The sequence below is a fragment of the Scyliorhinus canicula genome, chromosome 9, assembly GCF_902713615.1.
Source record: "Scyliorhinus canicula chromosome 9, sScyCan1.1, whole genome shotgun sequence".
In the NCBI taxonomy this organism is placed as follows: Eukaryota; Metazoa; Chordata; class Chondrichthyes; order Carcharhiniformes; family Scyliorhinidae; genus Scyliorhinus; species Scyliorhinus canicula.
Genome location: NC_052154.1, coordinates 89,515,718 through 89,541,600, shown reverse-complemented (window position 1 = coordinate 89,541,600; position 25,883 = coordinate 89,515,718). Strand labels below are relative to the sequence as shown.

The 25,883-nt window shown below is 52.0% G+C and overlaps 1 protein-coding gene across 1 annotated transcript in view; it reads right to left on the bottom strand.

Moving 5' to 3' along the window:
* hydin (HYDIN axonemal central pair apparatus protein) overlaps positions 1-25,883 on the bottom strand; it is a 1,231,368-nt gene that overhangs the window by 1,091,100 nt on the left and 114,385 nt on the right. The window contains exon 6 of the mRNA XM_038807144.1: positions 5,391-5,525. Coding sequence (XP_038663072.1) covers positions 5,391-5,525 — 135 coding nt within the window. The remainder of the gene's footprint in view (positions 1-5,390; positions 5,526-25,883) is intronic.

The following is a 25,883-nucleotide window of genomic DNA, read 5'->3' as shown; positions in this document are numbered from 1 at the left end:
GGCACGACGGACCCGGCAAGGACGGCGGGCACGCGACGCCATGGTGGCAGCACGGTTCACGCATCGCATGTGACGTCCCCGATGAACACCAAACCACCACCTGCATCGCTAGTCATGCAGAGGGTCACCACACAACTGCCACCACCAAACCCCCCCCCCCCCCCCCCCCCCCTCAGTGTACACTGCTCCACTTCGACATGACGCTTATCACTGGGTCCAGACGGAATGGCACAACATTGATGGCTGTGTCAGCGGGTGTGATCAGTGCCATGTGGAATGATGACAGCCCGCTCTGCGAAGAGCTGTGAGCTCAGAATCGTTAGAGAGAGTCTGACCCATGGCAATAGCTGAACCATCCACCTTGGTGGCCGCTGAGTTCGTCACTGACACTCCATCACGTGCCCGCGTGGGCTAGCTGTGGGAGGGGGGTAGGGGCAGGGACTGCACACCCGGCACCGAGGTTTCACCACCCGTCACCCCCAGCGACACTCGGTCACCATCACGATTCCTGTGGCTGTGGAACAATCACACGGTATTACAAGTAAGGTGGAACAGTGTGTTTAATATTAACAATTATTTACAGGTGCCCTAGCCCCTACAACTAAACTGTGCCCTTCACCCGTGCCAACTTACTCAGTGTCTATCTTAGTTGCCTTACGGGCCCTACCACTACGTCTAAGTGAATCCCCAGATGATACAGCAGGAGTGGAGGAGGATTGCTGCGAATCGCCCCCCTCGACTCGTTTCTCCTTGGCCAAGCGTTTCCTGGGGCGACCCGGCCTTGATGGGCCAGGCTGCTCTGCGGGCGTCTCGGGTGACATTGTGCCACCCTGCTCTGCCTGCTGCCCACCCGATGCACCAGGGATGGGACGGGGGGAGGCCGAGAATTCCGGGACGTCCCGTGATGGAGTTAATGGGACGGGCCCCGAAACCTCCTCCTCCCTCGGGGAGCCCGGTGGCCCCCGGGCCTCACTTTGGGACAGAGGTGCGAGCGGGGAGGTTCCCCGTCGCACCACCGACACCTGGCGCTGCCAGTCCTGGAGGCCTGCAACGGTATCCACCAGGATCCGAAGGTTTGCAGAGACGGAGTCCAGGGAGTTAGACATTCCCGCCAGGGACTGTGCGATCTCAACCTGATTGTGCAAGACGCCATCCAGCACATGTGTCAGGCGGTTGATGCTCTCGGCGACTGACTGCTGCGACTGGCCAATGACCTGCTGAGACTCGGCCATGGCCCGCAGGGCGCCGGCAATGTCGGTTTGGCTCTGGCACATTGCTGCCTGTGAGAGGGCAACCCTGTCCAGGGCCGAGGATGACGCGTGCACATTAATCCCAACGTCTTGCATAACCTGACCCATTGCCTCCACCGCGGATGCCACCCGTGCGGTGTCGGACTGGGTCTCTGCCATGAGCGGCACCACTCCCTGCTCTTGGACGCGGATCGACTCCTCTAACAGCGTCTGCAGAGTCTGGAAGGAAGCCCTCATCCCGTCATTGTTTCCCTGGGTTTCCTGAGGCATCGGCTGTGCGGGTGGGTTGAGAAACTCCAGGAACTCCGAAAACGTCTGGGAGCCAGCTGCATCCTGGGCCTGGTCTGGCCTCCGCGAGTCCGGGCCCTCTGTTGCTCCGACCTCCACCTGCTGTACCTGCTCATCTGTGATGTGCCAACCAGACTGTGCCCCAGGAGACTCATCACTAAATAGGCCCGCCGGGGTGTGTATCTCTGGGATGATGGAAGTGGTGGGAGAAAGCAGTGCCGCAAGCCCGACGCTCTCAATGGTTAGGTCCTCGTCCAGGGTGTGGGGCCGCTCAGCGACAGGAGGGTTGTCCCTGGCCATTTCTGGTGGTGGTGGTGGACCTCGAACCCTCTGTGCGTCCTGGTCCGCAGATTGGGTTGGGGCAGATAGGGCTGCCCGCTGATCGGGCACCCTCTGTTGTGAGGCCCCGGGTGAGGTGGCGGCAGATTCCTGTCTCCGTCTGCAGCCAGACGGCCCTGGTCGTTCGGCATCACGTCCTAGGGAAGAGAATGAGACGGGTTATTTCGATTTGCTCGGCAGGCCGCTGGACGGTCCCAGTGGGCAGGGTGTGTGAAGGGACAGAGGATGGGGAGGTGTCCCAGTGAGCAGGGTGTGTGAAGGGACAGAGGATGGGGGGGGGGAGGGTGTTTGTCAGGGAGGGTTGTCTCACTTGCTGCAGTTCCGCCAACCTCGCATTGCGCGATATCGCGGGTGGCAGACCCCCCAACAAGGTCCAGTGCCCTCTGTTCAAAGGTGCTGAGGGGGTGCATGTTGGGCGAACCCCCTGCAGTCTTGTGCCGCTCACGGTGGTTATGACCGGCCTTGGCCTGTTGGGGGAGGAAACATAGGTAGATCATTACAAAACGGTAGGTATCAGAAGTCCGTTCTGATACTGGCACAGTTTGGGGGGGGGGGCAAGTTGTCATCAGATGATTGCATCTCTCCTCGGGGCCAGAGCGCTGGGTCTGTGACAACTTTGTGAACGCCCTCAAATAACTCTGCCCCAATCCCTCTCCCCCCCCCCCGGGCAGTTAAGGGGGAGGGATGGTTGTGACTAGGGGGCACCCTCATGGCACTTACCCTGGCAGACCTGGTGAGGTCATGTAGCTTCTTTCGGCACTGCTCTGCTGAGCGAGGGGTCTGCCCCACAGCACTGACGGCAGCAGCCACGTCACGCCAGGCCTGGCGTACCGTGCTGGCAGGTTGGCGATGCCCTCTCCGCGGGCGGATGATGCCCCTCCTCTGCTCCACGGCATCGAGCAGCGCCTCGACGTCTGCATCAATAAAGCGAGGTGCAGCTCGCCTAGGCTCCGACATCCTGCCCGACAGATTCTGTGGTCGCCCGCGCCTTTTTACGGCGTCGGGCGGCGTCACATGGGCGGGTTTGTGTCGTCGTCGCGTTCCGTCGTCATCACGCACGTAATTGACGCGGCCGCGCTGCTAGCCCATTTCCAGGAAGTGAATCGGTCGGGAAATGAAGCCTTCGCGACCGTCGTAAAACGGTCCCGATTTTTACGACCGTTTGCCGACTTTCCGCGGGTGCGGAGAATTTCGCCCGGTGTGTGGGCTGAGCATTGTTTGGCACTCAGATGGCATAGGATGTATGGAGCCATGGAGTTTTGATAGAGAGGCACTAAATTGAAATGGGATTGGTGCCATAGGGATTGGCTGAGAGACTAAGTTGGCATGAGGGGATCGAGGTTGGTTGAGGTATAGGTTGGAATGGTGGGGCATAGGAAGTATATGGGGGGGGGGGGGGGGTGAGGGCTGGAAGAATTTTTTTGCTTTTATTATTATCTTTTACTTATTTAAATAAAGTGCAAGGGCACAGAGGCCCGCACTGGAAGCCTGTGCATTCATTCTGGGGTCGCCTGCCTGGACATCTGTTTTATTCCGGGCCTCACATCCAATAAAACATCCAACCTGCAGGCGAACATTTTTGATGGTCAGGTTCACCAGGTCGGGAAATCTCCCAATTCGACAAAGCCAATTTAGGGAGGAAAATTTAGGCCAGAGTAATGTCTTTCTTCGGAATCCAAAGAAGAGTCTTACCAGACTCAAAATATTAACTCTGTTCCTCTCTCCACAGGTGCTGCATTCCTATACCTATTCCTGCCACTTTACTAGTGCCTTAGCTGTTGACTGTTACACAGCCAGCCATGTCTGTGCTGCCCAGACTGCGATGGTGCAGTTTGAAACCAGACACTCTGGGCTCAGAGGTGCTGAAGGTCTGCCTCCAAGCAATCTGCAATCCCTTCAACAGCAGGTCAGCAACTTTCCATCATCTATGTTGCAGCCACTGGGGGAAAGGACCACTAAGATGGGTATCAAAGAAACATTCAAGGGTGATTAATTTATTTTGGTATGCATTAAGCAATAAATGTATTTATAAAGAAGGATTGGAATATACACTTTGTAGTTTTCATTTTCGTATTTGAAAATGAAAATGAAAAATGAAAATCGCTTATTGTCACGAGTAGGCTTCAATGAAGTTACTGTGAAAAGCCCCTAGTCGCCACATTCCGGCGCCTGTCCAGGGAGGCTGGTACGGGAATCGAACCGCGCTGCTGGCCTGCTTGGTCTGCTTTAAAAGCCAGCGATTTAGCCTGGTGAGCTAAACCAGCCCCTGGAAGGAAGACAATATGATAGTCTGCGAAAGAGGAAAAGTAAGCAGCCTGTAACTGTTGATAAATAGAGTGATGTGGTTCATCTTACTGGCATCACTCATGGATCATTTAATCATGTAGAGTTTGGCTAGAACAGCTACATTGTAGCTTTCAGAATCACAGAAATGCCCTGGTGCAGAAGGAGGCCATTTGTGTCTGCACATCTCCAAACCGTAACCCTGCACAATGTTTCTTATAATTATCCACTACCTCTTGAATGCCTCAATTGAACCTGCCTCTACTTCCAGGCAGTGTATTCCAGACTTAAAATACTGAAAAAGTTTTTTTTCTCACACCACATTTGCATCTTTTATAAATCACTTTAAATCTGTGCCCTCTCATTTTTGATCCTTTTACAAACAGTAACATGACTCTGTCCAGCCCCCTCATGATTTTCAATATCTCTATCAAATCTCCACTTAGCCTTCTTCTCTCTGAGGAGTACAATCCCAACCTCTCCAATCTATCCTCATAACTGAAGTTTCCCATTCCTGGAACCATTCCGATAAACCTTTCTGTCACCTGCTCAAAAAACTCCAGCAAATTAGTTAAACATGATTTCGCCTTTAGAAATCCATGCAATTTCCACTCTCATTTCCTTCAAAATCCTTGGATGCATCTCATTCAGTACTGGCAACTTGTCAACTTTAAGTGCCAAAAGCCTGTCCAGCACTTCTTCCTTGTCGTTTTTTAACCTTTCAATTGACAGAGCATCCTTCTCTGTCACCATGGCCTGTTATAGCTACTTCTTCGGTCAAGACAGATAGATGCAAAGTATTCATTTAATACCTCAGCCATACCCCCTATCTCCAAATGTAATTTCCCTTTTAGGTCCCTAATCAGCCCAACTCCTCCTTTTATCTACTTTTTACTATTTATATGCCTGTAGAAGACTTTAGGTTTTGCCTTTATATTGGCTGCCAGTCTCATAATCTCTCCTTTGCTTCTCTAATATGGGGCTGCTAGCATCAAATCAGCATTGCACACAGACTCATATCATGATCTGCTTGCTGTCCATGCTGCTAATTTGCATCAGGTGCACACATGCAACCCATTTAGCGGTTAAGAACGCTGCACAAGTCATGCCACACAGTGTCTAAAACATGAGCGCTAACCAGCCAAATTACCAGTGCAATTCCAGCCTTAATTCTCATTCAATCAGCACAGTTGATTTACTTTTTCAATAAATATCAATCCTAATTCACACCTTGCTTTCCTCGGGCATGAAAACGAGCTTGAATGTGGTAGTCATGCCGGGTGCCACTTTCCGACCCACATCATTAGGACAGATGATTCTGAAGTACGGAGAATCCTCCTGGATAACTTTAATCATCCGTGGAACCTGGAAACATACTTCACTGAATTATCGCAAGGAAGAGGATTTTTTAAAGCAAAACGGTTTCTTAAAAAATATACATTGTGAACCTCGACAAATTTCCTTCTTACTGACACTTTTGGATTCTGAAAATTAAACAGGATTATTGTACATGCAAGAGATACACAGGTTAGCAGTCAGCTTTCTTATCTCCGAGACAATGTCAGTGCCTGACCAGCGAACAGAAAAACAACAAACAGACTATTTAGAAATGTCCATTGATTAGACTCACTGTAAGATGTCACAGAAACACAGAGTTGGCTGCAAGGCTCAACCAGACAATTTTTTTTAAAAAATTTGTTCATGAGATGTGGACGTCACTGGCTGGGCCAGCATTTATTGTCCATCCCTGAGTGCATTTAAGGGTCAACCACATTGCTGTGAATCTTGAGTCACATGTAAGCTAGACCAAGTAAGAACAACAGATTTCCTTCACGAAAGGACATAACTGAATCAGATGGGTTTTTACAACAATCGACAATGGTTTCATGGTCATCATTAGAATTTGAATTCCAGATTTATTAATTGAATTCAAATTTCACCATTTGCCACAGTGGGATTCGAACCCGGGTCCCCAGAGCATTACCCTGGATCTCTGGAATACTGCACTACCGCCTCCCCTTAAATAAAGTCTCAGAGGTGTAGAGGTCTACAACTAAAGAAAGGCCCTTTGGCCCATCATGTCTGCAACAGTCAAAAACAGCCACCTAAGTATTCTAACCCCATTTTCCAGCACTTGGTCCATAGCCTTGGCATCGCAAATGCATATCTAAATACTTCTTATATGTTATGAGGGTCCCTGCCTTCATCACTCTTTCAGACAATAAGTTCCAGTCGCACACCACCCTCTGGGTGAAAAGATTTTTCCTCACATCCCCTCGAAACCTCCTGCTCCTTACCTTAAATCCATGCTCCCTGGTCATTGATCCTCCACCAAGGGGAACATTTTCTTCCTGTTTACTCTATCTATGCCCCTCATAATTTTATACACCTCAATCATGACCCCCCCTCAGTCTCCTCTGCTCCAAGGAAAACTACTCCAGTCCACCAATTTCTTTTTGTAGCTAAAACTCTCCAGCCCACGTAACATTCTGGTAAATGTGAGAATGAAGTTCCTGTGGTTTATGGACTCAACATTACAACCAAATAAGCATTTTCAATAAATTGTTATATATCGAAATGAATATCTTAACATGATTAGCTGAGATTATTTTCAACCATGTGATCTGAATCATACTGCTGCCATCAATCGTGTGCATTCAAATTTCCCATTAAAGTGGAGAGCAGAAACGCTACAAAGCTTTGGGAGACATATTTAACTCCAGGAGGTATATTCCAGCACTCTTAACTCCACCTGGCATCTATGTATATCCTCCTTCCACTCGGCTTCACTCGCTAGCAACTAAGAGCAAAATCTCTAGCTGTTTTTATCCTTTTGCAATCTAAAAGAACAAAGGTTAATTATAGCACCCATTACGACATTCCAACTGTAATCGCAGAGCTCAGCAAAAGCTTTCAATCCCAAACACCATAAACCACAAAATAAACTACTTATCAAACGAGTTATACTAGACACAAATCAAACCGCTGATAAGAACTCAAGAAATAGAGGCAGGGGTAGGCCATTTGGCCCCTCGAGCCTGCTTTTCCATTCAGTAACATCTCCTGCAGTATCTTCATGTTCAATGATTTCCTTCGTATCCAAATGTCTATTAATCTCTGACATGAATATTCTCAACAAATGAGCAACCATGGCTCTCTAGGGTGAGAATAGCAAAGTTTCAGAACCCTGTAAATGAAGGAATGTCTCCTCATTTCAATCCTAAATGGCTGACTCCTAATTCTGGGAATTGATCCCAAGAGCGCGATTATCCAGAAAGAATTGTAAGTGTGGTAGCGAGTGAGAGCTGCCACGAGCTTCCCGGCACTCGGCCTGGTGAGGCCTGCAACGCAATTCAACGTTAATTGGTCTACTTAAGGAGACCCCACTAGCTTCACCCCACAAATGAAGGCTCACCATCCGATTCGCTGGGACCGTGCTCACCAGCGCCCCCTGCTAACAAGGTCACGCAGCACTTAAACTGCACTTGCACAGCCAACCCCACTCAGCACGCAGTCATAATGCTTAGAAGACCAGCCCCAAATTTTGGAGACGTGGATCTGGTAGGCTTCTAGATGTGATCGAGCCAGGAGTGTGAGATTTCCTGTTCCCCCAAGAGTCCCGGAGGGTGGACCTCCGGTTGCGGTGATGCGGAGCTAAGCCGCACGTTCGGTAGCTCCCGCTATTTTTGGTCTTTTGGGCTCTTTTAAGGGCCCGTAGCGGTGCTGGTTGGACTTTTCCCCATGTGGGAACACTTCCACTAAGATTATCTGCCGGTGGATGGACTGGACCAGGAGCGGAGCAGTCAAAAAATCGGCTTTGGAGCAGAGAAAGGTGCGAGGCAGGAAAGGCAAGATGGCGGCGGGCGGGGAACCAGCAGTGTGGCAGCAGTGGGTGCGGGAGCAGCAGGAGCTGCTTCAGCGCTGCTTCAGAGAGCTGAAGGCCGAGATCCTGGAACCGTTTAAGGCCTCACTGGACAAGCTCACGGCGACTCAGACGGCTCAGGGTGTGGAGATCCGAGAGCTACGGCAAAGGGCCTCAGAGAGCGAGGACAAACTCCTGCGCCTGGCAGTGAAGGTGGAGTCGCACGAGGCGCTCCACAAGAAGTGGTTAGCGAGGATGGAAGAGATGGAGAACCGCTCCCGTCGGAAAAACCTGCGGATTCTGGGCCTCCCGGAGGGGCTGTAAAGTTCGGATTTGGGGGCCTATGTGCTATGATGCTGAACTCGCTAATGGACGCGGGGTCATTCCAGGGACCCTTGGAGCTGGAGGGGGCCCATCGAGTGTTGTTGAGGAAACCCAGGCCAAACGAGCCATCTCGGGCGGTGTTGGTCCGTTTCCACTGCTTCGTCGACCGTGAGTGTGTGCTGAGATGGTCGAAGAAGGAGTGGAGTAGTAAGTGGGAGAACGCAGAGATCAGGATCTATCAGGACTGGAGTGCGGAGGTGGCAAAGAGAAGGGCTGGTTTTAATCGGACGAAGGCAGTGCTTCACAAGAAGGGAGTGAAGATTGGCATGTTACAGCCGGCATGCCTCTGGGTCACGTATAAAGTAGCCAGCTCTACTTCGACTCTCCGGAGGAGGCCTGGGCTTTTGTCCAGGCAGAGAAGCTGGACTCGAACTGAGGACTGGGGGCTGGGGAATGATGTACATAGTTCGGAGGCTTTGTCCTCCTTGGTATCCTTTCGCTTTTATTGGTTGTATTTGATGATGCCTTTTCGCTGTTCTGCTTTTTCGATTTTTGGGACTGTTATTTGTTTACTTGGGTGCTTTTTTGTTTTTTTTCGCTGTTGGAGGGTTGGGGAGCGGTTCGCGGTCCTGTTGGGTCATGTGCCCGTCTTTTCCCTCGTGTTGGGACGGGGGGGGGCGGGGTTTGGGATGGAAGCACGGGCTTTCTTCCCGTGCTGGAGGAGCAGTGGGCGGGGCCGGCACTGGGTGGGGGGGGAGTGGTGGTTGTGTTGCATCGGGGGGGGGGGGGGGGGGGGGGGGGTCGTTGGGATGGCGGGAGCAGCCGGGGTCAGCAGGAGTCGGCTGACTTACGGAAGTACAATGGAAGGGGTTACGCAGTTAGGGGGGCCCTAGCTTGGGAGGAGGTGGGGGGGCTTGGGGGGGTGGGGGAATGGGGGGGGGTACCGGGTTGCTGCTGCAGGGGCTGATGGGGAACTGCTGGTGATGGGGGGGTTGGGAGGGGGGTCTGCCACTGTGGGGAACGGGCCTGGGGGGTTCTACGGGCACGTAGTGAGCTGAGGGAGAGCTATGGCTGACCGGCGCAGAGGGAGGGGGAAGACCCCCCAGATTCGGCTGGTCACATGGAACGTGAGGGGGATGAATGGACCGGTGAAGCGGTCCCGGGTCTTGGCGCATCTGAAGGGGCTGGGTGCGGACGTGGCTATGCTCCAGGAGACGCACCGCTGGGTTGGACAGGTATTTCACTCGGGGCTAGATGCGAAGAATCGAGGGGTGGCGATTTTAGTTGGCAAGAGCTTGTCGTTTGTGGCGTCGAGTGTGGTGGCGGACAGCGCAGGTAGATACGTAATGGTGAGTGGTAGGCTTCAAGGGGAACGGGTGGTTCTGGTTAATGTGCACGCCCTCAACTGGGACGATGCAGGTTTCATGCGGTGAATGTTGAGCCGGATCCTGGACCTGGAGACGGGGGGCTTGATCTTGAGAGGGGATTTTGATACTGTGTTGGACCCAGCCCTGGATCGTTCGAGGTCAAGGACGGGTAAGAGGCCGGCGGCGGCCTCAGTGCTGAGAGAGTTCATGGATCAGATGGGAGGGGCAGACCCTTGGAGGTTTTTGAGGCTGGGAGGTAGGGAGTTTTCCTTTTTCTCCCACGTCCACAAGGCCTATTCCCGGATCGACTTTTTTGTCCTCAGCAGGGTGCTAATCTCGAGAGTGGTGGGGGCGGAGTATTCGGCGATAGCTATATCTGACCATGCCCCGCACTCGATGGACCTGGAGCTGGGGGAGGGGAAGGATCACCGCCCGCTGTGGAGGTTAGATGTGGGGCTGCTGGCAGAGGAGGAGGTATATGGGCGGGTCCGTAGGAGCATAGAGGGGTATTTGGAAGCCAATGACAATGGGGAGGTGCAAGTTGGGGTGGTCTGGGAAGCGCTGAAGGTGGGGGTTAGAGGGGAGCTGATATCTATTCGGGCGCACAGGGAGAGGGCGGAGAGGGTTGAGAGGGAGAGGTTGGTGGAAGAAATGGTAAGGGTGGACAGGAGGTATTCGGATGTCCCGGAAGAGGGGCTTTTGAGAAAGCGTCGCAGTCTCCAAGCGGAGTTCGATATACTGACCACCCGGAAGGCGGAGGCGCAGTGGAGGAGGGCGCAGGGGGCGGTATATGAGTACGGGGAGAAGGCAAGCCGGATGCTGGCCCACCAGCTGCGGAAGTGGGAGGCAGCGAGAGAGATACGGGGAGCCACAGATGCAGGAGGGAACCTGGTGCAGAGTGGTAGGGACATTAATGGGGTGCTCAGATCCTTTTATGAGGGGCTGTACCGGTCAGTGCCCCCTAGAGAGGTGGGCGGGATGGACCGCTTTCTGGATAAGCTGGAGTTCCCGAGAGTGGAGGATGAGCGGGTGGAGGGTCTGGGGGCCCCAATCGAGTTGGAGGAGCTGATAGAGGCGCTGGGGAGCATGCAGACTGGGAAAGCACTGGGGCCTGATGGGTTCCCGGTGGAGTTTTACAGGAAATTCTCAGATCTGCTGGGCCCGCTGCTTGTGAGGACCCTGAATGAGGCGGGGGGGGGGGGGCTTTGCCCCCGACGGTGTCTAGAGCAATAATCTCACTAATCCTGAAGCGGGATAAGGACCCCCTCCAATGTGGGTCTTATAGGCCGATCTCGCTCCTTAACGTGGATGCAAAGTTGTTGGCCAAGATACTGTCCAGAAGGGTGGAAGATGTGGTCCCGATGGTTATACACGAGGACCAAACGGGGTTTGTGAAGGGGAGACAGCTGAATGTTAATGTGTGGCAGCTGCTCAATGTTATGATGATGGCGTCGGCAGATGGGGAGGCGGAAATAGTAGCATCAATGGATGCGGAGAAAGCTTTCGATAGAGTGGAGTGGAGCTACCTGTGGGAAGTGCTGAGGAGATTTGGGTTTGGTGAGGGATTCATTAGCTGGGTGAGGCTGCTGTATTGTGCCCCGGTAGCGAGCGTGGTGACGAATGGGAGGAGGTCGGAAGACTTTTGGCTGTCCCGGGGGACGAGGCAGGGTGCCCTGCTCTTCGTGTTAGCGATTGAGCCCTTGCCATGGCACTGAGGGACTCTAAGAACTGGAGGGGGATTGTGCGGGGTGGGGGGAGGAGCACCGATTGTCGCTGTACGCGGATAACTTACTGCTGATTTACTACTGTACATTGCGGATCCGGCGGGGGAGATGCCAGAGGTCCTGAAGATACTTGGGGAGTTTGGGGATTTTTTGGGCTATCAGCTCAACGTGGGGAAGAGTGAGCTGTTCGTGCTGCACCCGGGGGACCAGGAGAGGGAGATAGGAGAGCTCCCATTGAAGAGGGCGGTGAGGAGCTTTAGATATCTTGGGGTCCAGATAGCTAGGAGCTGGGGGGCCCTGCATAGGCTAAATTTTTCGAGGTTGGTGGAACAGATGGAGGAGGAGTTCAGGAGGTGGGACGCATTACCACTCTCTTTGGCGGGTAGGGTCCAGTCAGTTAAGATGACGGTGCTCCCGAGGTTCTTGTTTCTCTTCCAGTGCCTCCCCATATTGATCCCGAAGGCTTTTTTTAGGAGGGTTAACAGGAGTATTCTGGGGTTTGTGTGGGCGCGCAAGACCCCGAGGGTGAGGAGGGTATTCCTGGAACGAGGCAGGGAGGTAGGTTGGTTGGCGTTGCCCAGCTTGTGTGGATACTACTGGGCTGCAAATGTGGCAATGATCCGTAGGTGGGTGATGGAGGGGGAGGGTGCCACTTGGAAGAGGATGGAGGCGGCGTCCTGTGTGGGTATGAGTTTGGAGGCATTGGTGACGGCCCCGTTCCCACTCCCCCCAGCAAGGTATTCTACGAGTCCAGTAGTGGTGGCTTCCCTCAAAATTTGGGGACAGTGGAGTCGGCATAGGGGGGAAGTGAAGGCCTCAGTGTGGGCCCCGATACGGGGCAATCACCGGTTTGCACCAGGGAGAATTGATGGTGGGTTTTTGAGTTGGCATAGGGCAGGCATCAGGCGGATGGGGGACCTTTTCCTCGATGGGAAGTTTGCGACTTTAGAGGAGTTGGAGGGGAAGTGGGGTCTCCCCCCTGGGAACAATTTTAGATATATGCAGATTAGGGCATTTGTTAAGCAGCAGGTGGTGGAGTGTCCTCTACTGACGCCTAGGGGGGTGCAGGATAGGGTGCTCTCGGGGACATGGGTCGGTGAGGGTAGGATCTCGGCAATTTATCAGGTGATGCAGGAGGAGGAAGAGGTCTCGGTGGAAGAGCTGAAAGCGAAGTGGGAGGTGGAGCTAGGGGAGGAGATCAACGAGGGGACATGGGAGGACGCACTGCGGAGGGTGAATTCGTCCTCTTCTTGCGCACAGCTCAGCTTGATTCTGCTGAAAGTGCTGCATTGGGTGCACATGACTGGGGCCAGGACTGGGGAGAGGACAGATGGGAGGTGCTTGGGGGGCCCGGCGAACCATACCCACATGTTCTGGGCGTGTCCGGCGTTGGAGGGGTTCTGGAAGGGGGTGGCGGGGACCCTGTCCAAGGTGGTCGCCTCCAGGGTGGAACCGGGCTGGGGGCTCGCGATCTTTGGGGTAGCATCAGAGCCGGGAGTGCAGGAGGCCAGAGAGGCCGGCATTCTGGCCTTTGCGTCTCTAGTAGCTCGGCGTAGGATTTTTTTGCAGTGGAGGGACGCGAAACCCACGGGCCCGGAGGCCTGCATTAACGACATGGCCGGGTTCATCAGGGTGGAGAAGGTCAAGTTTGCTCTGAGGGGGTCGGTGCAAGGGTTCTTCTGGCGGTGGCAGCCCTTTCTCGATTTTCTGGCGGAGGGTTAGAGGGTGGTCAATCTCAGCAGCAACCGGGGGGGGGGGATTAGGGATCTGTTCAGGGGGTTTGTTTTTGCGACTGTTTGTCTGCTACTTTCTTGTTTTTTTTGTATTGTTATTAATTTATTGCTTTGTATTGGGGGGGGGGGGGGGGGTGTTCTTACTGTTTATTTTTATACTCTGATTATTTTATTGTTTGAATAAAAATTTTTTAAAAAGAACCCCGGAGGGTGAGCCACAGGTCATCCAGTGCCTCCTGGGATGAAGTGGCAGCGGCCGTTAGCACGGGAAGTGTGACTAGGAGGACCGGCCTCCAGTGCCGCAAGAAGGTCAACGACCAACGCCGGGCAGCACAGGTGAGTTAGCACAGCCCCCACTCCTGAAACCCCATGCCCTCCCAACCTCTCATTTTCTCCCAACCCCCCTTCACCCCCCTTCCTTCAACCCAACCCTCCCTTCACCCAAACCCTCCCCTCACCCCCATGTGAACCGCACGTGTGGCTATCAATCCCATAATCATTGGGAGAGGGCGCAGACTGGCGGAGGTGTGCCAGACATAAGAATCCTCACGACTTTCGAGGAACAGGCCCTGGAGGTTACGGAGGTGGCTGAGGCAGAGCAGTCACCAATGCAGAGGTCGGCGCATGCTGCAGAGGTGAGGATCCACCGATAGCCACCCAGATGGACTGTCACATGTGAGTTGTTATTACCATACAGACTGACCCGTCCCTCCCACTTACCACATGTTCATTCTCCCGGAGGTCCTCCAGCCGACAGCACTGGCCCATCCTGAATGGCCCTCTCCCCTGCCTCCCATAAGACCACCTCAGAGGAGAGTTCCAAGGATGCCACACAGCTATTATCCCCACCCTCCACCAGCGCACCTCAGTGAGCAACATTAGCAGACAGGCTCCTGTGGCACAATCTGGTGAGCACCACACAGTCGCTGATGCACATCAGGTGGAGGCAGCAACGCCCAGGGCAGGCAGCAATCGGAGTCTGCTGAATCCCAGGTCCCAGCTGTGCCCCAACTAGATGCTGAGCCTCTGGAACAGGTTTGCCCAGAGCTGAAGAGACGTTAGGGGCTGGCCGGGGTATTCAGCGGGAGATGTCAGCAACACTCCAGCATGTCCATGGCCGATTGGAGGAGTTCCAGAGGCTACGGGTGGGCGGAGATGTCACCTGCAACCGAAGGAAACACTGCGAGGGTGGCGACTGCAGTAGAGAGCCTGGTGCACAACGTCAGCAGCATGAGCGCAGGTGTCCAAGGCTTTGCACAGTTGGTAACGACTATGGCTGAGGTCCTTGCTAAACTGTCTGACTTGATGGGGGATGTGACCCAGTACCAGGCTGAACTTGATGCGGCAGTGCGTGTCATGTCACAGTCACAGATGGGAATGACGGAGATGTTGCGGATCTGGTCCCAGTTGCAGGTGGGCTATGCAGAGTCACTGCAGAGCATGGCCTGATTACTGAGGAGCAATGCCGAGGTTGTGGACTCTATGTTGCAGATATTGGGGAGCTGCCAGAGCTGACAGAGCCAGATGACACGGGGCAGCCGGGGCTCAATCCCGCAATCCCGGTGTGAACCCCAGGGCTCCATGGGCACCAACCGGGAGGAAGAAGCCACGGGTGGCAAGCCAGATCCATCCTATGGACTGGCAATGGTGGCCACCAGCTCGCCCGTGTTCCATCCGCCAAAGAAGCTGCGTCTCGCAGCCACTACCCGGAACATGCGCTGCCGGCAAGAGCGCCGGGGTCCCCTGCCCCAGAGTCCTCAGAGGATGCCCGCCAGGGGCGCCAAAGGCCGAGGGGTGAGGTAAGCAGCTGGCTGTCTCCATCTCTGATGTGCATCCTGGGGATACACCTTGACATGGCAGTAGAGCAAGGAAGGCCAAGCACATCAAGGATTACTGACGGCACTGGGATGGCAGGAGGAGGGGGGGTGGGGGCGCTTGTGGCTAGGTGGGGGGTGTAAGGACTGGAGTCTGCATGGGGCGGAGGGGGATGGGCATAGTGGGGTAGTGGTGTACCCTTGTGCGAGGAATATTAAAATACACTCATACCAGTATGACGCCTCTGGCTCTTTCTTCCACGATGTGGGCCGATCACCAATCCCATTCCCTATCCTCCCAGTCATGGGCACCCCCCCCCCCCCCCCCCCACCCCTGCAAACGCCCCCTACCCGAAACACCCTGCCCACGCACACCCGGCTGATCGAAGACCGAAGGCTGGCCGCTGCATCTGTGGTGCTATCTCCTGAAGTGTTCACGCACAGAATCCATGCATCAAGGTGTGATTGGGATGCTTGGCAACGAGCCCCAAGTGCTACATGGCACACACACCCATGAGGCTCCACTTGGGAAGTGTGAAGTGCTCGCTTAACCGCGATTTCCGATTCCCTATTAGCAATAGCTTTCAAACACAAGATCAGAGGCCTCCGTGGTCAGTGGGAGTTATGGGTGGGCGGTGGGGCAGGCAGGTAGGGACTCAGGTTGACCCCAGAACAGGAACATAAGGTCCAGGAGTTGGCATGGCAGACCTGCGCACGTCCGACCCCCCTCCCCCCAGCTCCCCATGGTGAACCCCTCCCCCCTCAACTGGGGCTGCACCCCTCCGGTTTCCCTCCCCCTAGTGTCCCCTCTGAACGAACATGGCTGCTCACGCTCTCAGCTCCCCGCAGCAGCCCATCCGTCAGATTCACGTTTTTCAAAAGGAATACTAATCGTGACCACTTGCTGAGGAGGCTGCATTCCAAACGGTTTACCGTCTGCCCGTGTTCTCATTTTAGACTTCTCCCGTGACTGGACATGGATCCACAAGTGGAACCTGACCAGTCTGGCGGAGGAAGTCAAAAAGGACCAACAGAGACGGGATGCACTCCTGCTCTTCTGGCCGGTGGTATGCAGACGAGCAAGATGAACGTACTGCCCAGGTTCCTCACCCAGTTTATCTGCAAGGCCATTTTCCAAGCAACAGACAAAATGATTATGGCGTTTGTGTGTGTGTGTGTAATGTGTGTGTGTGTGTGTAATGTGTGTGTGTGTGTGGGGGGGGGGGAAGAATCCAAGAATCCCTAAAACAACACTGCAAAGGAGAAGAAGCATGGGAGACCTGGTCCTCCCGAACTTGCAATAATACCACTGGGCAGCCGTGGTCGAGAGAGTGAGGAGATGGGTGAAGAAACCAAACATAGAATGGGTGAGGAATGGCCCTCCAGACACTTGCCACAAGAGCACCCCACCCCCGCTAGCAAAACACTCAACCTACACCAAGGTAGTAGCAACATTGAGAACCTGAAACCAGTTGAGGTAGCATTTCGATCTGACCCTAGTGTCCACCATGGCCCCCATCTGTGACAACAATAGGTTTCCAGCAGCCATGCTAGACGTTACCTTTAAGGGATGGAGACAGGATAGGGGACACTGGCGGTTAGGGACTTTAACACGGGGACAGACTAGCGACCCTAGAAGAGCTGTCAGAGAGACTGGAACCACTGAGCGGACAGGAACTTCAACATCTGCAAATCAAAAACTTTCTCCGCAAGGAGAAGACAAAGTACTCAAGGGCTCTGAGAGACGCAATGTTGGAGGAGTTACTGGACGCAGACAGTCTGGGAAAGGAGATTTGTGAGGACATATACGGACGACTTGGCGATGGACGATAGGGCAGCACGGTAGCATAGTGGTTAGCACAATTGCTTCACAGCTCCAGGGTTCCAGGTTCAATTCCCTGCTTGGGTCACTGTCTGTGCGGAGTCTGCATGTTCTCCCCATGTCTGCATGGGGTTCCTCCAGGTGCTCCGGTTTCCTCCCTCAGTCCAAAGATGTGCAGGTTAGGTGGATTGGCCATGAGAAATTGCCCTTAGTCTTCAAAATTGCCCCTCGTGTTGGGTGGGGTTACTGGGTTGTGGGGATGGGGTGGAGGTGTGGGCTTGGGTAGGGTGCACTTTCATAGAGCCGGTGCAGGCTCGATGGGCTGAATGGCCGCCTTCTGCACTTTAAAATCTATGAAGACTGCTAGAAAGGACATGATCCCCACTGGATGAAACAAGGGAAAATAAGAGGAAGATCTAGGGATGGAAGTAGGGTGGGGACTCTGGAGTGAAGCACTTAACTGGGCCAACTCCACCTCCTCCTGCACAAGGTTAAGCCTCAAGCAGCTAAATGTGTGCACAGAGCACACCTGACAAGAACCTGAATGAGCAGGTTCTTCCCAGAGGTGAAGGACAAATGTGAACGGTGCCAAGGCGGTTTGGCCAACCACGTCGACATGTTCTGGGCATGCTCCAGATTTGTCTCGTGCTGGACAACCTTCAAGGCGATGTTCAAGGTTGTGGGGGCGAGGGTGGAGCATGTCTAAGAGTGGCAGTCTTCGAGGTATCGGAGCAGCCAGAACTTCATATGGGGAAGCGGGCTGATGCCCTTGCCTTTGCTTCCCTAATCGCCTGCCAAAGAATCCTACGGTTGGCAATCAGCAGCATCACCCACAGCTGCAGACTAGTTGGCAGACGTATTGGAATTTTTCCACCCATAAAGATCAAGTACCCATTCGAGGATCAGAAGATGGCTTCCACCAAGTATGGGAGCCATTCAGCAATCTGTTCCAATACCTGTTTGAAGCCAACAACTGATAGGGTGGGGGGTGGGGGAGGGAGGTTTGCGCACGAGTGCCATGGGGCCACAGAAAGTAGACAGGAACGAGAGGGGGGAAAGAAGGGTGAGGGGGGGAGACGGAAACATCAAAGGGGAGGCCAGAGAGAGACCGACACGGGGACCAGAGGGCCTAACACAAGGCTACACGAAAAATAATCTTCAAAAAGCAAGCAGACCACAGGAGGGGAAGAGCGGGAAAGAAGGGAGGGGTGACCGAGTGACAGGGAAGGGAGAAGGAGGGCACTATCCACAGACAAATACCGAACAACCACCCATGGTGAACTAAAGGGCCTTGGAAAGAGCAGAAGTACGGAAGTGGGCGAGTGGGGGGGGCGAAAAGGAACAACATGTAAACTATAACCGTCTCATCTATCTTTATGTACAGTGTAAAAATAAAATTATTTAACAACAAAAGAAATCATTATATAATATAAAACTATCAAACGAACAGAACTACTGAGTTTCCAATAAAACTATTCAGAGAAAGACCTGCAACAACTGAAATATGAAATGTCAGCACACAATAAAAAGTCTTCAGAACAACCTGGACCCTCAAAATCAAGGTAACTAAATCACCTTAAACTGCGAATGATTGTCAGATGCCGCTGATGATGTTTGGAGATAAGGGGCTGGATACTCCGATTTCCAGACTAAGTGCTGACGCGGTGTGGGAACAGTGGTATTTTACGCTAGAAAAAACGGCGCAACAGCTGCACCGATACCAGGGCTGTTGGGGTGCTAGCAGCTGTGCTGGGTAAAGCTCCCAGTTCCCATGCCAAAAACGGCTGGAGAATGGCCGGGTCTGTGGCTGTGCATGCGCAGTCTGCAGTGGTGCACGGACCCGGCCTGCTAAATAATGAGCCCGTAAACCCCCTTGCCACCCCCGGAGCCTCCCACCAGTCCCTCCAGCCCTCGCCAAAACTCCTCCTAGCCAGAGGCACGGCTCCCCCCGAGGTGGCGACGCTGGACACAGACCGCAGCCGCCACGTGGGGTGGACGGAAAAAATAGCACAAGTGTTCTGCGCCATTGGGAACTCGGCCCATCGGGGGTGGAGCACCAGAGTAGGGGCTTCCGATGACGTGCCAACACCTTTCCAACGATGCGCACGCAATGACACTATTTCAGAGGGGGCGGAGACTCGAAAACCGGCATCAAACCAGCGCCGCCCCCCATTTAGGCATTGGAAGGAATTCTCCTCCCGATCGCCGATTACGATATCGGCGTCGGGCAATGGAAAATCCCGCCAAAGGTCTGCAAGGGAACATTGGGGACCATTTTCAACTTCGCTGCCTGAGCGATATCCCAGTGGAATGATCACCCACCCATTGTAGAATTCATCCACTGTTAGTTGCATTCAAACAAATTATGAAGTTACTCGGTGATACAGGCCCACAAAGAAAAACAATCAACTAGATGCAGAAGGCACAGAAATTGCACCAATATTTCTAAGAAATTAACATTTTGTACCACAAAATATCTGCATAACGTCCAAGGGTTTACTTTTGACAAACTGGCACTGTGGTCATTCCATGAAATTAATATGATGTGGAGATGCCGGCGTTCGGCTGGGGTGGGCACAGTAAGAAGTCTTACAACACCAGGTTAAAGTCCAACAGGTCTGTTTCGATTCACTAGCTTTCTGAGCATAGCTTCTTCCTCAGGTGAATGAAGAGGTGGGTTCCATAAACACATATGTAGACAAAGTCAATGATGCAAGACGATACTTTGATCTTGTCTGTTTTCTTGCCTCTTTGTAGAAACTTAATATCAGTGTCTATATGCACGATCTTCTTGGAGATCCTCTCCACTTTGAGTCGGCAGTTTGCGGTTTCGATGGTAACGCATATGTGTTTCTGGAACCCACCTCTTCATTCATCTGAGGAAGGAGCTGCGCTCCGAAAGCTCATGAATTGAAACAAACCTGTTGTACTTTAACCTGGTATTGTAAGAATTCTTGCTGTGCCTACCCCAGTCCAACGCTGGCATCTCCAAATCATGGCTACCATCGACACAGCAAACTGTCGGCTCAAAGTGGAGAGGATCTCTAAAAAGTTCGCGCATAGGGCAGCACGGTGGCGCAGTGGGTTAGCACTGCGGCCTCACGGCGCTGAGGTCCCAGGTTCGATCCCGGCTCTGGGTCACTGTCCGTGTGGAGTTTGCACATTCTCCCCGTGTTTGCGTGGGTTTCGCCCCCACAACCCAAAAACGTGCAAGCTAGGTGGATTGGCCACTCTAAATTGCCCCTTAATTGGAAAAATGATTGGGTACACTAAATTTAAAAAAAAAAAAAGTTCGCGCATATAGACACTGACATGAAGTTTCTACAAAGATGCAAGAAAGCAGACAAGATCAAAGTATTGTCTTGCATCATTGACTTTGAGTATATATGTGTTTCTGGAACCCACCTCTTCATTCACCTGAAAAAGGAGCTGCGCTCTGAAAGCTAGTGAATCGAAACAAACCTGTGGGACTTTAACCTGGTGTTGGACGACGTCTTAATGAAATTAATAGAAATGCTTCCAAGTGAGATTCCAAGAAACAAGTGGCTTCTCCACGTGGATTTAATTAAGTTATTGATCATTTCCGACATTGATTAACTGATGAGTGATATTGAGGATGATTCTATTGGTAAGATTGGGGATGACAGAAATCAAATAGGCATGGATGATTAATTTAACTGCATTCAGTGAAATTGAGCGTTTTGAAAAATTTGCGCATCAATGCGAACTCATCTTCTGTCGGCAAAGTCTGTTGAGAGTCCTTCCTCATCCACAACAATAGTACAGAGGACTTTGTAATCATTTGTGGATGGATAAACTTCCCTCTGAACTGCAAGGTCATTTAGCAGGCCACAGAACAGTTGCACACTTCGGATGCTTCATACAGCATATCACGCCTTGAACAATGCAGGCTCTAAAGTCACTTTGAGAAAACATTAGCCCTTTAACTGATCTAGCCAGTTTATTTGTCCACTTGAATTGAAGTTCTGTTGGCACTTTGGCACACAGTAACAAGATAATCAACCATGGTTTCAGAGACATCGCCTTCAAAAATCTGTCTTTGAGTTGATTATGACAAGGAGTTGGGAGAGACGTTTATGCTGCCAATTTATGAAAAATGAGTGGAAGGGTAAGCAGGAGACTTCCCGCCGGCAGTGCATCCCCGCCCACTGGTTTCCCAGTGGCGTGGGGTGGTTTCAATGGGAAATCCCATTGACAAGCGGCGGAAGTAGAGAATCCCGCCCCCAGCGAATGACATGCTGTCGCGAAACACACAGGAGGGGGACAGGTATTCAACCCATTGTTCATTGAAGGTGCTCATTCGTTTGGAAGCATTTCTGAAGCAATCAAAAGATGTCGAGTAATATCATATATTGTTAACTCTTCCATTTTCATCAGGGAAACTGCCACAATACAGGATGACATCGCCTTATCACGCCTGGAAAACTAAAAAAACTTATCATTGCTCAAAGTCCTGATTCTCCACTAATTGAGCCTGAAGCTGTCAGAAGCCGACATGTTGGCCAATGGAAAACCTCAAAATACAGTTTCTCCTGAGATATGACAGGAAAAAAAATATGACCCAATCAAAGCCATCCTTTAAGCCACCCTATCATCAGAACAATAGTTTTGTGTGCACCTCTCTGATCTTTTCGGACAGCACGGTAGCATAGTGGTTAGCACAGTTGCTTCAGAGCTCCAGGGTCCCAGGTTTGATACCCAGCTAGGGTCACTGTCTGTGTGGAGTCTGCACGTTCTCCCCATGTCTCCCACAGTTTAAAGATGTGCAGGTTAGGTGGATTGGCCATGATAAATTGCCCTTAGTGTCCAAAAAGCTTAGGTGGGGTTACGGGGATAAAGGGGATAGGGTGGAGGTGTGGTGCATAAGTAGGGTGCTCTTTCCAGGGGCCGGTGCAGACTTGATGGGCTGACTGGCCTCCTTCTGCACTGTAAATTCTGTGATTCTATGATCTTCTGTCAGCGTTGGCTCAATCAATTTTGAGGCAGAAGACTGTGAGTTCAAACTAAATTCAACAATTTGAGGGCGTATCAAGACTTACATTTAAGTACACGACTGCGAGAGCATTGCACTGTTGGATCAAACAGTAAAACAGCTTTCCATATACCCACCTACGTAGACATAAAAGACCCAACTATTCAAAGGGCAGGGAATTCTCCCAGTGTCTTGAACAACATTTGACAGTTTGATGAAATTCCAAAAAACAGGCGCAGCAGCCCATGGAATAAAAGGGACAGTGGATGCAAAGTCGGTTGAGTGACAGAAACAAAGAGTAGTGATGACTGGAAGAGGGTAAATAGTGGAGTTCCCCAGGAGTCAGTGCCGGGACTAACTTTCTTGGTCTCTATGAACAACCTGGACTTGTGCATACAGAGCACAGTTTCAAAATTTGCAGATGATATAGAATCATAGAATTTACAGTGCAGAAGGAGATCATTCTGCCCATCGAGTCTGCACCGACACTTGGAAAGAGCACCCTACTTAAGCACTCGCCTCCATCCTATCCCCGTAACCCAGTAACTGCACCTAACATTTTTGGGCAATAAGGGGCAATTTAGCATGGACAAGCCACCTAACCTGCACATCTTTGGACTGTGGGAGGAAACATGAGCACCAGGAGGAAACCCATGTAGACACAGGAAGAAAGTGCAAACTCCACACAGTCACCCGAGGCCAGAATTTAACCTGGGACCCTGGATCTGTGAGGTAGCAGTGCTAACCACAATGCCTCCGTGCCGCCCCTAAAACCTGTAAGCATAGTGAGCTGTGAGGAGGGTAATGATAGATTTCAACAGGTCATAGGCTGACAGAAATGCATGTGACATGTAGAATTTAGTGCAAAAAAGTGAAAATTGGGATCCTGGGCTTTCTAAACAGAGGTACAGATAATCAAAACAAGGAGGATACCTTGATGGACATTTACAAACCACTCGTTCCAGCTCAACTGAAATATTATGTTGTGATAATGGAGAGCAGGCTCAAAACAGGGTTTGACAAAGTTAAATATTCTTGAGTACAAGATGTTCAGGAAATACAGGAAAGGGAGGAAAGGAGGGAGGGTAGCAGCATTGATTAAGGAAAGCACTGAAGTATGAAGAGAGATGATGTCCCTGAGGGAGTAATGAACAGGAACTATTTGGCTAGAGCTAACAAACAAGATTGCTTGGTGTCTCCAAGGCCATCAGCTAGTGGGAAAGGTGCATCACGGTGGCTCAGTGGTTAGTACTGCTGCCTCATGGCGCCGAGGACCCAGGTTCAATCCTGGCTCTGGGTCACTGTCTGGGTGGAGTTTGCACATTCTCCCCGTGTTTGCGTGGGTTTCACCCCCACAACCCAAAAGATGTGCAAAGATTAGGTGGATTGAACATGCTAAATTGCCCCTTAATTGGAAAAAAATGAATTGGATACTCTAAGTTTATTTTACAAAAAGTACTGCTGTCTCACAACACCAGGGACCCGGGTTCAATTCCGGTCTTGTGTGATTGTGTGGCATCTGCACGTTCTCCTCATGACTGCGTAGGTTTCCTCCGGGTGGTTCATATTCCTCCCACAGTCCAAAGATGTGCAGGTTAGTTGGATTGGCCAGGGTAAATTATCCCTTAGTGTTCGTTCACAGATGTGCAGGTTAGATTGGGTTATGGGGATAGGGTGGGGGAGTGGGCCTATGAGGGTGCTCTTTCAGAGGGTCAGTGCAAACTAGATTGGCCGAATGGTCTTCGTCTACACTGTAGGGATTCTATGATTCTAATTTTTGACAGGTGCAGGAATTATGGGAGGGGTTACAAAGGAGAACTTTAATTATCCAAATATAGAGCGGGATAGCAGTAGTGGGATAGTAGTAGTGTAAAGGTCAAAGAGTTCCTAGAGTCTGTTTAGGCAAATTTTCTGCAGCAGTCGGTTTCCAGTCCAACAAGAAAAAGACACTGTGAGATCTGGTTCTTGGGATTGAGATGGATCAAGTAAATTACGTATCAGCAAAAGGGACATTTCAGGATAGTGATCATGGCCTCATAAGGTTTAGATTGGCCATGGAAAAGTATCAGGAAAGATCCAGAGAAACAATAATTAACTGGGGAAAGGTTGACTCAATGGGGTAAGACTGGATCGGGTTTAGATAAATTGGAATCAAAGATTAGCAGGCAAAACTTTAACTGAGCAATGGGCTGACTTTAAAGAAGAAATTGTTTGGACACAGAGAAAGTATTTTCTGACAAAGGGGAAAGATAAGGCAAACAAATCCAGAGTTCCCTGGATGACAAAAGAGATAGAGGTCGCAATATACCAGCCGCGAAGGGCTCAATTGGGAGCGCGACACGGCTGGTAGATGCCAGGAGAGGCCTTCCACGGGTTTCCTGACAGTAAGTACGCCTCGCAACGTCTGTATTGAGGTCTGTATTGGGCGTGACCCAGCCATGCCTGCTTAAGTAGGTTTTAAATCAAATAAGGCCTACTCACCCGGTATCTACCGGTCTCCCAGGGAGGTCCCAGCCGGGCGCCATTTAGGACTGGTCCACACAAACATGGATGAGGCAGTGCAGCACCCAGGATGGTCAGGGATAGGGCATGGTGGCCCCCGAGGTCTCTCCCTGGAATGTGAGCTTGTTGGGACTGCCACCCTGGCACTGCCAACATGCCTGGGTAGCACTGAAAAGCTAGCAGGAGCACTGCCAGGGTGACAGTGCAAGGATTTCTGGTGGCAGGGTGGCACTGAAAGGTGCCATGCCCATGAAAGGTTGGTGGAGACGGTTTGAAGGGTGGGAGGTGCGAAGGATGGAGGTCCAGGAAGGGGGGATCTGTAAGGGGGTGTGGGGATCCCATAGCAAGTGTCCTCACTTGGGGGAGAGGGTGGGATAATGCCCATTTGTGTGGGGGTGGCATTGCCCATGGGTGAGGGGTGTGGGGGGTCTCACAAACTCACTTAGAGATTGTGGCAGCCTTTCAAAATGGCGGCCCAGTCTCTGAGGAGCTGGTCTAGCCAGCAGGTTCAGCTCCCTAGTGATGAAAATAATTCGAAGGATGCAATCGAACAACCATGCTGCGCCCGAAACGCAGCTCGCCATGGTGCAGCATGGTTGAAAGAAGCCAGGAGACCCCACTCCCGGGATCTACTGGGTTCGCAGCACCTCGCAAAATGTAACGCGACTTCACAAGACGTTGCAATGTAAATCTGCCCATTGTGGGCGAAAGCACTTTTAGGAAAATTTGCATATTAAAGCAGAACAGCGATCTCGCTTTAATTGGCAGTTTCCCAAGGTACCCAAGACATTGGGACCAATTCACTTCGCCTCGGAGGCCTCGGCCGAGCGGCGTTCATTACTGGTCCCCACAAACAGGGAACGGATGGAATAGCACTCGTTGAGGCCTCCAGGGGATCCAAGGCCCCTAGCTGCATGGGTGATACCCTGGCACTGTTTGTGCCACCTGGGCATCCTGGCAGTGCCAGTCTGACACACAGGAGGGGCACTGCTGGGGTGCCAGGTTTGCACTGCCTAGTGCCAAGCTGGCATGTTTTGCATGGTGGTGATCGGGCCGGTGGTGTCCTGCATGGTTGCTGGCGGGAATAGGGGGATTCCATAGTGTATTGGAGCTTGAGTGGGGGTGTTGGAGATCACTGCGGGGGCTCCACTCACTGTACTGAGGAGTTCCAGCGAGTGGAGCTCCTCAGTGAAAAATATGGGGCTATATGCAGCCTCAGGCCACTTGTTCCCCGCTGAGGTCCCCTATCTAACCCGGGTGCCATTTTACAGCCACAAGCAATGGGAAACATGCAGCCCAACATGCTTGCTATGGCACTTTGTTCCCATTTAGTTAAATCCCACCCCAAGTGTGGGCTAAACCAGTGAGAAGCTCCCCAGGGCCCAAAAAAGCGACTGAGTGTAGTTTGATAGCAGGGGGGAACCCGCCGGCTAACTCCCAGCAAAATCCGCCACAATGATACTTTGAAATGTTTCTATTAGATCACAGCCAGAGATTGAGATGAAGCAGAAAAGGGACAGATGTCAGGTGTACAATGCAATTAAGAACCAGGCTGAATATAAATGGCTCAAAGAGGAACAGA